Source organism: Jaculus jaculus, chromosome 10 (genome assembly GCF_020740685.1).
Source record: "Jaculus jaculus isolate mJacJac1 chromosome 10, mJacJac1.mat.Y.cur, whole genome shotgun sequence".
In the NCBI taxonomy this organism is placed as follows: Eukaryota; Metazoa; Chordata; class Mammalia; order Rodentia; family Dipodidae; genus Jaculus; species Jaculus jaculus.
Window position 1 is genome coordinate 61,373,765 of NC_059111.1, and position 13,382 is coordinate 61,387,146.

The 13,382-nt window shown below is 37.7% G+C and overlaps 1 protein-coding gene across 3 annotated transcripts in view; it reads left to right on the plus strand.

Annotated features, from left to right (window-relative positions):
• The window catches only part of Ankib1 (ankyrin repeat and IBR domain containing 1), a 190,980-nt gene that overhangs the window by 82,345 nt on the left and 95,253 nt on the right, over positions 1-13,382 (plus strand). For all 3 annotated transcript variants that reach the window (XM_045160276.1, XM_045160278.1, XM_045160277.1), the window contains exon 3: positions 6,902-7,202. In XM_045160276.1, coding sequence (XP_045016211.1) covers positions 6,902-7,202 — 301 coding nt within the window. The remainder of the gene's footprint in view (positions 1-6,901; positions 7,203-13,382) is intronic.

The following is a 13,382-nucleotide window of genomic DNA, read 5'->3' on the forward strand; positions in this document are numbered from 1 at the left end:
ATTCTCTCTCTCCCTCTATATGTCTTTCTGTGTCTGTCACTCTCAAATAAATAAATAAAAAATTTAAAAAAAAAAAAAAAGAACCTGAGCTCTGAACAAACTACCAGAATAGTTAAGGCATCAGCAGTAGGGATAGGAAAGCTAAATAAATAGTTTTGTTGTTGTTTTGTTTTTGTTTTTTCCAAGTTAGGTCCAGGCTGGAATTAACTATGTAGTCTCAGGGTGGCCTTGAACTCATGGCGATCCTCCTACCTCTGCCTCCTGAGTGCTGGGATTAAAGACATATGCTACCATGCCTGGCTTTCCTTCTAAATTATTTGTAAGAATTTTGTTTGTTTGTTTTTTGTTTTTCAAGGTAGGGTTTCACTCTAGCCTAGGCTGACCTTGAGTTAACTATATAGTCTCAGGATAGACTTGAACTTATGGTGATCCTCCTATCTCTGTCTCCCGAGTAGTGGGATTAAAGGCATGTGCCACCACGCCCAGCTAAATTATTATTTTTTTAAATTTTTGTTTGTTTACTTATTTGAGAGTGACACAGAGAAAGAGAGAAAATGGGTGCACCAGGGCCTCTAGCTACTGCAAACAAATTCCAGATACATGAGCCACCTTGTGCATCTGTCTTATGTAGGTTCTGGGGAATTGAGCCTCAAACAAGGGTGCTTAGTCTTCACAAGCAAACACTTAATCGCTAAGCCACCTCTCCAGCCCTGGCTAAATTATTTTTAAATAAACCTTTTTGTTGCTCATTATACTTTATAAAAGAGTTGTGTTGCAGTCAGGTTCTCATTGCTGGCAGAAATTACCAAACCATGATCAGCTTGTGGGGAAAAATAAGTTTATTTTGGCTTATAGACTTGAGGGGAAGCTCCATGATGGCAGGAGAAAACAGTGGCATGAGCAGAGGGTGAACATCACCTCCTCACCAACAACAGGTAGACAACAGCAACAGGAGAGTGTGCCAAACGCTGGCAAGGAGAAACTGGCGATAATACCCGTAAGCCCACCCCCAGCAATACACTGCCTCTAGGAGGCGTTAATTCCCAAATCTCCCATCAGCTGGGAATCTGGCATTCCGAATACCTAAGTTTTTGGGGGAACCTGAATCAAACCACCACAAGATGTCAACCTTGAAAATAGTTCTAGTGTATACTTTTAATTTTAGTTACTCATTATAAACTGGAATCTTAAATATAGTGAAATATGATTGATAATGTAAAATTAAAGTTGTTTAAAGAATATCCACTATTGCTTACAGTCACATAAAAACATAAGAAAATAATTCTGCTTTCCTTCACAATCCTCTGAGAATTCTAAAAGTTACCTGAAGGAGGCAGGAATATGGGTAACTTTGTTTGCCCTAATATTGCTTAATAGTTTAGTTATATTTCTGTATCAACAGCTGATAATAAAATTCCTTATTGCCAAGCACTTAAGTCTATTCAAGTTAACACTGTATTGAATCTTAATGTTCATATAGATTTTTATTTCTTTTTAAGCTGGGGAACGGATTTTATTAGCCAAACAGTGTGAATCGTATATAAGCTTTTAAATGCTAGTCTGTGGGGCTGGGGAGATAACTCACTTGGTAAAGCATTTACCACACAAGCATGAAAACCTGAGTTCAGATCCCCAGCACCCATGTAAAAACCAGACATGGTGACACACGCCTGCTACCCCAGGGCTAACGAGTTGGAGAAGGATCTCTGGAGCCTTTTGACTAGCTAGTCTAGCCAAATCAGTGAGCTGTAGATTCAGTAAGAGCCCCTGTCTTCAAAAATATAATGAAGAGCAATTGAGGAAGACACCCAATGTCTCTTTGTCCCTCTCTCCCCCCCCTCCATGAAAGAGAGAGAAGAGAGGAAGAACTATTATGTAACTTGCCCAAGATCACAGCTTGGAAGTAATAAAACTGTAATTAGAATCTAGTGTTCTGGATGTACTAAATGGCATGTGCTTGACCAGTGTTCTATACTGCTAGCTTGAGAGTCCCCAATCCCATATCACTGGTAAAGATCATGAACTGTTTTAAACTTTGTATCTAAAAGGAAACAGATACAGAAGAAAGTAACTATGATGATGTGAGATAAATTATATCCTTAGCATGCTCTATGAGGACAGAGAAGAGAAGGATCATTTGAAGTGGAGAAAAGAACCTAATGTAAAGAAAGTTCTAAATTGTGTTAATTTACTTACTAGGTGTCTAAGTCTGTTCTTGGGAAACTAAATAGCAGAGCAGGCACTGAAGGGTACTGTGGTCACCAGAACATAAAGGCTGGTGGAGCTCGAGAGGATTAACACTGATGGCCAACATGACAGGATCTATAGTCACTTAGGAGGCAAAGGTCTGGGCATGTCTGTGAGGGAGTCTCTAGGTTGGATTAATTGAAGTGGGAATACCTACCCTAAATACAGCCAGCACCATTTCATGGGCAGGAGTCATGGGCTGGTTAAGAAGGAGAAAGTGAAGAGAACACCAGCATTTGTCTGTTTTTGTTTCCTGACTGTGGAGTCATTGTGATCAGCTAGCTGCCTTAAGCTACTTCTGTCATCCTTTCCTGCTATATACCTTCCAATTGTGAACTATAATAAACCCTTCTTTCATTAAGCTGCTCTTATCAAGTATTTTGTCTTACCAGTTAGAAAAGTGACTGATACTAAGCTGTAAAGACAATATGTGTGTGACATTCTAAGTAAATTTCACTGAAAGTTGGGACCTAGGCTGAAATAGGAGCTCCAGAAATTAACTGTGGCTGAAGAGATTGAGAATTTCAGAAAGATTAGCTTCCTAGGAGATGATTTCCTTGCCTTTGAAGGGGTATGAGGAATGGATGAAACCTGAGATGATGCGGATATTCCCTAGATGTACAAACCCAGTGATATTAGTCTTTCATTTTTCCTGAGGACAGTATTATGCTCCAAAGGGTAAAAGAACTCAAAAATTTTCTCTAAGAGAATTTGTTTATTCACAGAGATAGATTTCCCATCATATCACCCCCATAGCCATCTGCAGAAGAAAGGAAGTCTGCTATACAAATCTTAGTGTAGAAATTGTCAGGTTATTTTGTGGGTTTTCTTGCTATATTCGATCTGATTTAAAAGTAGGAATGATTTGTTTTTGCTCAGTTTTAAAGGTTTCAGTCCACGATTGGTGAGCGGGGTCCATTGCTTTGAGCCTGAGAAAAGTGTGCTAGAGTAAGTAGAGCATACTCAACTCGTGGCAACTCTTCAAAGGCACATGCTCAGTGACATTCTTAACCAGGTCCCACCTCCAGTTATGAGTCTGCCAGTGGATTGATCACTGATAAATTCAGAGCCCACATGATCCAATCATTTAACAGTAATTGGATCCATTAGGTGAGAACCAAGCTTTCTACACAGGAGACTTTTGTCATATCCACAGTACAACAATTAGCTTCTTTGCAGCTACTATCAGAAATTACCACAAATGTAATGGTTTCAAACAACACAAATTTTTTTCTACCTCACAAGAAGCTCCTCCATTGGTCACTGCAGTCCTCCCTTCACGTTTCTTGAGATTGCGCAGAAGCCAGTGTGAGTGGATATTCCCCTCACCTGGCTTTTCCTGAGGCTCAGGCCAAGCTTTGCGGCTATGGCCATGCTGACCTGGTTCTGCCACTATTGGAGCCACTTCTGCCTGCTTCTGTGGGCTGTAGAGCTCTGGATCTCTCCTACTTTTCTGCTTGCTGTATAGTCGAAAGTTTATTATACGCATCATTTTTTTTTAGTGGAAGGTATATTTTGCTGATTTGTTTTTGTTTTTGGCTTTTTCTCCCCCAGGCTGCTTTGGTGAGGTTCCTACACTGCCATCTTAAGGGGAAGTTCAACACAATTTTTTTTTTTTTTTTTTTGGTTTTTCGAGGTAAGGTTGCACTCTAGTCCAGGCTGACCTGGAATTCACTATGTAGTCTCAGGGTGGCCTCGAACTCATGGCGATCCTCCTACCTCTGCCTCCTGAGTGCTGGGATTAAAGGTGTGTGCCACCACGCCCGGTGGAACAATTTTTTTTTTTTAATTGTGTACTTCTAGAGGTCACGTGCTTTCACCAGACAGTACAGTAAACTATTGGAGGCTACAGTACAGTTTGCTTCTTTGTCTTTTCTAGTAACATTTCTTGGCTTATTGCACCTTCTTCTATCTCTAAAGCCAGAAATACAGCACCTTCCAATTTCGAAGGAACATTGATTACATTGAGTACACCCGAATAATTTCCTCATTTCAAAATCCTTACTTGATCATATCTGCAAGTTTCCCACTTACTATGTAAAGTAAAATGGTTGTATGTCTCAGAGATGATGAAGTGAGTATCTTTGGGATGGAAGCATTCTGTCCACCACGTTTGCCTATACACAGAGCCCAGTACATGTTGGGCAGCATTGATCCCCCTTGCTGCATTGTGACTAAGAGGAAATTGGGATATAAAGCACTGGTATAAGTTATTATAAGTAATTAGTAATAATATGTCATTTCTGCTCCAGAGAACTCATGTCTACTACCAAGACAATTCTAAGACATGCAAATAGTAAAAATCTTAACTGACTGGTTTTGAAGGACAAGAGTGTGGAGTCCTGCATAGTAAGAGCTGGAGATAGCCAGAGTTGTAAGCATTATCTGGGGCCATCTGATTAGAATAGACTTTACTCAGCCTCTTCCTCCTAAGAGTTGACCAGCTTGGCTAATTCCTTCACATTGAATTCCACACTAGTTCCTTTATGGTCAGGTTTTTGTTTGGTTTGGTTTAGTTTGGTTTTTTGAGGTAGGGTTTCACTCTAGCCCAAGCTGACCTGGAATATATAGTCTCAGGGTGGCCTTGAACACATGGCGATCCTCCTACCTCTGCCTCACAAGTGCTAGGATTAAAGGTGTGTACCACCATGTTTGGCTCAGGGTTTGTTTGTTTTTTTTAATCTGTCAGAATCATGTGTTAAAAAGCAATCCAAATGTAACTAGGATTTAAGATTTAGCTCTCTTGTCTTTCCCTTTGCTGTTCTGGATGTGTATGTAGGAATCCTAATGATCTCATACCTCTACATGAAAATGCAGGCATTTGACTTCAGATGTGGAATTTCTGTTGTCCATCTTTTAGTGTGTTTATAAGCTACTGGTCTTTTTTAACTCACTTCTGAGATTCTATTATGGCTACTGAATTGGCTCAACTATTGTGCTTATGACCCTTCTCATAAAGATATGGAGCTTGGGCTGGAAGGATGGCTTAGCAGTTAAGGCCTTGCCTGCAAAGCCAAAGGACCCTGGTTCGATTCTCCAGGACCCACGTTAGCCAGATGCACAAGAGGACACAGCATCTGGAGTTTGTTTACTGTGGCTGGAAGCTCTGGTGCACCCATTCTCTCTCTCTCTCCTTCTTCCTCTGTCAAATAAATAAATATTAAAAAATGTTTAAAAAATAAATAAAGATAAGGAGCTCAACTCCTAAATCTCATTTTGGTAGTAGTTAAGGCAGTTTACCGAGACTTGACTTTGGCAAAGGGGACCACTGTTGAATTAGATCCTGGCCTTCTAGAACTAACTACAACTGGATTCTCCTCAAAAAATAAAATAAAATAAAATAAAATAAAATATATATATATATAAACTGTATTCTAGGGTCAGACTATTTGTGTCCTTCTAAAATTTATATGTTTAAAATCCAAACCCCCCTCAAGATGATGAGGAGAAATGGGACCTTAGGAAGATCATGAGGTTGGAGTTCTTATGCAAAAGGTTAGTGTTACAAAAGTTATAAAAGAGTTGTTTTGTACCTCTTACCATGTGAGAATATAGCAGGGAGACCTTCTGAATAATACATCTTCATCAGGTACAGTATCTACTGGCACCTTGTCACCAGAATTTTGAGAAATGCATGTTGGTCATTTGCAAGCCACTCAGTTTATTTATTTATTTATATATTCATTCATTCATTCATTCATTTGATTTTTTGAGATAGGGTCTCACTGTGGCCCAGGCTGACCTGACCTGGAATTAACTATGTAGTCTCAGGGTGGCCTCAAACTCATGGTGATCCTCCTACCTCTGCCTCCCTAGTGCTGGGATTAAAGGCATGTGCCACTATGCCTGGCTGTTTATGGTATTTTTTGTTATAACAGCTCAGTCAGACTAAGATACTGTGTAAATATATGCCTTACTGTTTCAAAGACCAGGTCTTGATCTTCAGATAGAGAAATGTTTCCTAATTTAAATTTCAATTTAAGCTTAAGATCTGCTGTCTTTTGTATTGTCACTGCCCTTACTAAGTAAATATATACATACACAAGATAAGTCAGGGTAATAAAGGAAAGGCAAAATTTCTAGGAGAGAATGCTTAATGTATCCCAAGACATTTATGTAATTGATGTAGTAATCTATGAATTACTCATTTTCTTTCTTATATTTACATCTCCCATTCCCTGCTTTTCTCCTGTCTTACTTTTCTTTCATATCCTTCCCTTTCATTTGCACTTCTCTTTGCTTTTCCCTTTTACTCTGTAGTTATCATTAACAAATACTGTGTAAATACTTATTTCTTATTATCCTATAGGGACCCAAACACTCCAGTAAAAATTGAATTTACAGCTTTGAAATAAAAGTTAACCTTTTAGGGCTGGAGAGATGGCTTAGCAGTTAAGGCGCATGCTTGTGAAGGCTAAAGACCCAGGTTCAATTCTCCAGGTCCCTCATAAGCCATATACACCTAGTGGCGCATGCATCTGGAGTTCATTTTTAGTGGCTAGAAGCCCTGGCATACCCATTCTCTCCCCCCCCCCCCACTGACTGTAAGAAATAAAAAAATAAAGTCTTTAAAAAAATTTAACCTTTTAAATTTGTAATCTTTCTGTACTTTTAGGGAGCAAAGGGTCATTTTCATACTTCTTTTCCATTTCAGGACTTTTCTTTTTGGTAGAGATGGAAATCCAAATAAGCGGAATGTGCACAATGAAACATCTATGCATTTGTTGTGTATGGGACCTCAAATTATGATCTCTGAAGGAACCCTCCATCCTCGCTTAGCACGCCCTATGGAAGATGATTTCAGAAGAGCAGATTGTCTCCAAATGATCTTAAGGTGGAAAGGAGCAAAACTTGACCAGGGTGAATATGAAAGGGCAGCAATTGATGCTGTGGATAACAAGAAAAACACCCCCCTGCACTATGCTGCTGCCTCAGGAATGAAAGCCTGCGTAGAGGTAAAACTTTGTTTCCTATTTGCCATTATAAATTTTGTGTTATGATAATATACTAGTTTGTTTGGCTTCTCTTAACAGTATTTTAGCTAACCATCTTTACCCCTTTATTCATTCTAAAAGAATAAAGGTAGCTGGGCATGGTGGTGCATGGCTTTAATCCCAGCACTCCAGAGGCAGAGTTAGGAGGATCACTGTGAGTTTGAAGCCAGCCTAAGACTACATAATGAGTTCCAGGTCAGCTAGAGCAAGGTCCTACCTTGAAAAATGTCCTACAACTTAAAATAGTCAATCTTTGGAATAAAATACAATCAAGAGCAATTAAAAGTTTGCTAAGATCTCCTAAGATAATAATCAACTAAAAACTTTTCATATTGAAAAATAGTTTTAGTCTTTTTTTCCCCAGAATTTTTATAGTCAACATATAAAATTTGTATGTATTAGATAGGGAAAATCCTGGCAAGTGAAGTCTGTAGATATATTGGCTTGAATTGATCAGTTCACTAAACTGTAGATATATATTTAAAAATTAGTTTTTATTTTAATTTTTTGGTTATTCAAGGCAGAGTGTCACTGCAGCCCAGGCTGACCTGGAATTCACTATGCAATCTCAAGTTGACCTCAGATTTAACAGTGATCCTCCTACCTCCACCTCCCAAGTGCTGGGATTAAAGGCATGTGCCACCACACCTGGCTATAATTTTGAAATGTGGGTTTTTAAAAATTGATTCTTCATTAAAGTACTCCTGAATACATACTGTATTACATTTGAGTATGTATACATGTATGTTTGTAAATATGTATGTATCTGTATTTGAAATAAACAGATATATACTAATAAATAAAGTATCTAACAACAGGCTTAGATAAAATTTTTTCAGTCTATAACCTTAACTTAGACTAAACTAAGAAATTCTTGCTGTAAATGTATCATCTCTGCTCTACATACAAATACAGATTTTTTTCTCAACTACTCATATTCATGTCAATCTATACATAACTCATACAATTTCTTTTGGATGTACATAATTATGTATGAGTAAGATACATTTTAGATTGGATCACAGAGTGTTTTCATTTCCAGAAACTGTAGACATTTATTGCAAAAGTAATCCTAATAAAATGTGTATGTAGAAATTTAATATTTAATGTTTCGTTAATATGATACTACAGAATGATCAGTATGTCAAATATGAATATATTTTACTTCTAGAACTTTTGTGTACTATTTGTGTTACTTGTTAATCCTTTAGAATCTTTGTCCTTTGGTTTTCTCATGTTTCTATTACCTTTGACCAGTAGTTAATGAGTGATGATACTTAATGTGAACTTCTTTTCCCAAGCAATACTTCCTAACATGATTCATTCTAGTTGAAGGATATATCAGGATTTGGAAAGGAAGAGGACTAAAGAATTCCTGAAGCTGTATTATTCTATGCATACCTCCTAGGAAAGCATTCCTGATGTAGTGATTCACTGTTAATGGATAAGTCTACAGCAAATTTTTTTTTTTTTTGGTTGTTTTTTGAGGTGGGGGTATCACTGTAGCCCATGCTGACCTGGAATTCACTATACAGTGTCAGAGTAGCCTCAAAGTTACCATGATCCTCCTACCTCTGCCTCCCGGGTGCTGGAATTAAAGGCATGCACCACCATGCCTGGCTTTTTTTTTCCTTTTAAGTTTTTATTGATACCTTCCATAAGCATAGACAGCAAACCATAATTCCCTCCCAAGACACCCAGTCTCCCCCTTCACAAATCCATACACCATTGAGTCTCTTCTTTGCAATTTGTCCATCTTCTATTTTGATGTTAATACTTTTTAACCTCATTATGAAGGTCTTGTGTAGGTAGTGTCAGGTACTGTGAGGTCATGAATATCCAAGCCATTTTGTACCTGGAAGACAGCATTGTAAGCAGTCCTGCCCTTACTTTGGCTCTTCTTTCTTTAACTGCTAAGCCATCTGTCCAGGTCTATAGCGTATTTTTTAAAAAAATTATTTATTTGCAAACAGAGAGAGAGACACACACACACAGAGAATGGGCATGCCAGGGCCTCCAGCTGCCACAAGTGAACTCCAAATGCATGTGCTACTTTGTGTATCTGGACATACATGGGTACTGGGGAATCAAACCTGAGTCAGTAGGCTTTGAAACCAAGCACCTTAACCACTGAGCTCTCTCTCCAGCCACCTATGGCATATCTTTTTGTTCTTGGGTTTTTTTTTTTAATGTGGAAGTGTTTTTAAATATTTATTTATTTGTGAGAGAGAAAAAAGAGGCAGACAGAGAATGTGCCCACCAGGGCCTCCAGCTACTGTAAATGAGCTCCAGATGCATGCATCACCTTATGTATCTGGCACAATGTAGTCTGTGTTTCTGTTTTTATAACAATACCCTGCTGTTCTTGTTACTATGGATTTGTAGTATAGCTTTAGGTCAGGTATGGTGATACCTCCAGAGGTATTTCTTTTGCTGAGGATATGTTTGGATATCCAAGGCCTGCTGCCATTTCATATGAATTTTGAGATCATTTTTTCTGTCTCTGAAGAATGAGCCTAGAATTATTATTGGTATTACATTAAATCTGTCTATTGCTTTTGGTAGAATTGCCATTTTCACAATATCAATTCTACCTATCCAGAAGCATGGGAGTTCTTTCCGTCTTCTCTAGTCCTCCTTGATTTCTTTCTTGAGTTTTTTTATGTTTTCATTATATCAGTCTTTCACATCCTTGATTAGTGCTATTCCATGGTATTTATTTTTATTGTTGTTGTTGCTATTGAAAATAGGACAGCCTCACTGATTTCTTTTTCTATATATTTGTCATTGGCATATAGAGAGGCTACTGATTTTTTTGTCTTTTTTTTTTTTTTTTTTTTTTGAGGTAGGGTCCAGGCTGACCTGGAACTCACTATGGAGTCTCAGGGCGGCCTCGAACTCACAGCAATCCTTCTACCTCTGCCTCCCAAGTGCTGGAATTAAAGGTGTGCATCAACACACCCGGCTAGAGGCTATTGATTTTTGTGTGTTGATTTTGTATCCTGCCACTTTACTGAAGGAATTACCCACCTTTAGAAGTTTTATGATAGAGACTATTGGGTCATTTATGTATAGGATCATGTCATCTGCAAATAGGGTAACTTGACTTCTTCCTTTATAATTGGAATCCTGTTTATTTCTTTCTCTTGCCTTGGGCTAGAACTTCCAGTACTATGTTGAAGAGCAGTGGTGAGAGTGGACACTCCAGTCTTCTTCCTGATCTCAATGGGAACTCCTTGAGTCTTTCCTCATTAAGTATTATTTGGGCTTTAGGTGCTTTATATATAGCCTTTATTGTGTTGAGATATAAACCCTCCATGCCTATTCTTTCCAGTGTTTTGATCATGAAGTGGTGTTGTAATTTGTCATAGGTCTTCTCTGCATCAATTAAGATGATTATGTGGTCCTTGTGATTAAATTTATTTATGTGACATATTACATTGATGATTTCTGTATGTTGAACCATCCCTAAATCCCTGGGATGAAGCCTACTGGATCAAGGTGGATAATGCTTTTGATATGATGTTGAATTCTGTTTGTTAGGATGTTGTTCAGGATCTTTGCATCTAAATTTATCAGGAGTATAAGCCTATAGTTTTCTTATTGTATCTCTGTCTGGTATTGGTATTAGGGTGATGTTAGCTTCATAAAAGGAGATGGGCAATGGTGATGGCATGCCTTTAATCTCAGCACTCAGGAGGCAGAGGTAGGAGGATTGCCACAAGTTCCAGGTCAGCCTGAGCTAGAGTGAAAATTCTGCCTCTACCTTGAAAGAAAAAAAAAGAGAGAGAGATGGGGAGGATTCTCTGCTCTCTAATTATGCAAAAAAGTTTTGAAAAATTGGTTTAATTTCAATGAAGGCTTGACAGAATTCTTTTTGGAGAGGTTTTTGATAGCTTTCAATCTTGATGAATGTGATAGGTTTGTTTAGGAGATTAATCTGCCCTAAGTTTAGTTTTGGTAGGTGGTATGTGTCTAGGAATTCTTCCATATTTTTTTCCCAGATTATCCAGTTTTGTGGAGTAGAGGTTTGGAATGGTTCCTACTTTCAAGCTCATTGATGTCTTATGACTTCCCTTTTTTCATTTCTAATTTTGTTAATTTGAAACTTTTCTCTTTTTCACTTGATCATATTGGTCAGGGGTATATCAATCTTGTTTATTTTTTCAAAGAACCATCTCATTTCATCAATTTTTTTTTTCCAAGGTAGGGTCTCACTCCAGCCTAGGCAGTCCTGGAATTCATGTACTCTCAGGGTGGCCTTGAACTCTCAGTGATCATCCTACCTCTGCCTCCTGAGTGCTAGGATTAAAGGCATGTGTCACCATGCCCAGCCTCATTTCATTGATTTTTAAACATTTTTTTTTTAGTTTTCAATTCATTAATTTCTGCTCTGATCTTAAGTATTTCTTTCTGTCTGTAGCTCTTAGGGCTTTATATTCTTCTTGTTTTTCCAAAACATTTAGGTAGACAGTTAAGTTATTAATTTGGGATCTCTCTCTCTTTGTTATAAAAGCATTTAACAGTATGAATTTTCCCCTTAGGACTGCCTTCATGTGTCCTATAAGTTTTGTCAATTTGTGTTTTTATTACCATTCAATTCTAGGAATTTTACAATCTTTTTTTTATTTCTTCCACTACTCATTCATTGTTTAAAAGTGTGTTGCTCAGTCTCCAGGAACTGGTAGAGTTCCTGATGTGTCTCTTGTTGTATCTTTAAAGCATTGCTATTTGTTACAATATTTCTTTAATTTTCCTGAATTTTTGGAGGCATACTTTTTGGCCTAATATGTGGTCTATTTTAGATAAGGTTCCATGGGCTTCTGAGAAGAATGTGTATTCTGTAGAACCGGGGTGGGCAGTTCTATAGATGTTCATTAGATCTAGTTGATTTATGGTATTGTTGAACTCTATTATTTCCGTGTTCATTTTCTGCTTGGATGATGTGTCCATTGATGATAGTGGAGTACTGAAGTCTCCAACTATGATGGTGCTGGTGTTTATTTGTTTTATAAACTGTGGTGCACCTGTGTTTGGCGCATATAGATTTATGATTGTAATGTTCTCATGTTGGATCATTCCATTGATGAGTAGCAAGTAGCCTTCTTTGTCCTTTTTGATTACTTTCAGTTTGAAGTCTATTTTATCAGATATTAATGTTGCAACACATGCTTGTTTCTTACTTCCATTACCTTGGGACATCATTTTCCATCCTTTCACTCTGTGGAGATGTCTATCTTTAGTGGTGAGGTGGATTTCTTGAAGACAACAGATAGAAGGGTCCATTTTTTTGATCCACCCTATTAACTTGTGTCTTTTGATAGGTGAGTTAAGACCATTAAAATGCCATATATGTGTGTGTATGCTCTATATAACATATATATATAACATTATATGTTTTATATATATGTGTGTGTGTGTGAATATATATACATATATATTCACACACACACACATATATATATATAAAATATATATATATGTTATATAGAGCATACACACACGTATACATGTGTGTGTGTGTATGTGTATATATATATATATATATATATATATATATATATATATATATATATATATATGCTTTTTGAGGTAGGATCTCACTGTAGTTCAGGTTGACCTAGAATTCACTATGTAGTCTCAGGGTGGCCTCAAACTCACTGTGATTCTTCTACCTCTCCCTCCCAAATGCTGGGATTAAAGGCGTGTGCCGCTGCACCCACTTTAAGACCATTAATATTTAAAGCTGTTACTGTGAGGTTCGAATTAATCCCTGCCATGATGAGGTGCTTTATGGGGTTTGGTGCTTTCTTGTGCTTTGTACTTTTTTGAGCCTGGTCTTGTTTTGGTTATTGTGATCTTCTTGTTGGCTTTGAGATGATTGTTTGACTCTTCTGTGTAGAGTATTCCCTGAAGTATTCTCTGTAGGTTTGACTTTGTGTTCATATATCATAGAGTTGACTTTTTTTCATGGAAGTTTTTCTTTCACTATCTATTATGAGAGATAGTTTTGCTGGGTAGAGTAGCTTGGGTTGGAAGCCATAGTAATTCTGACAGGATTGTCTTTGTATGTTGTGAGTTGTTTCTCTCTTGCTGCTTTAGCGCTGTCTTTGTTTTCATTGTTAAGAGTGTTAACTTTGA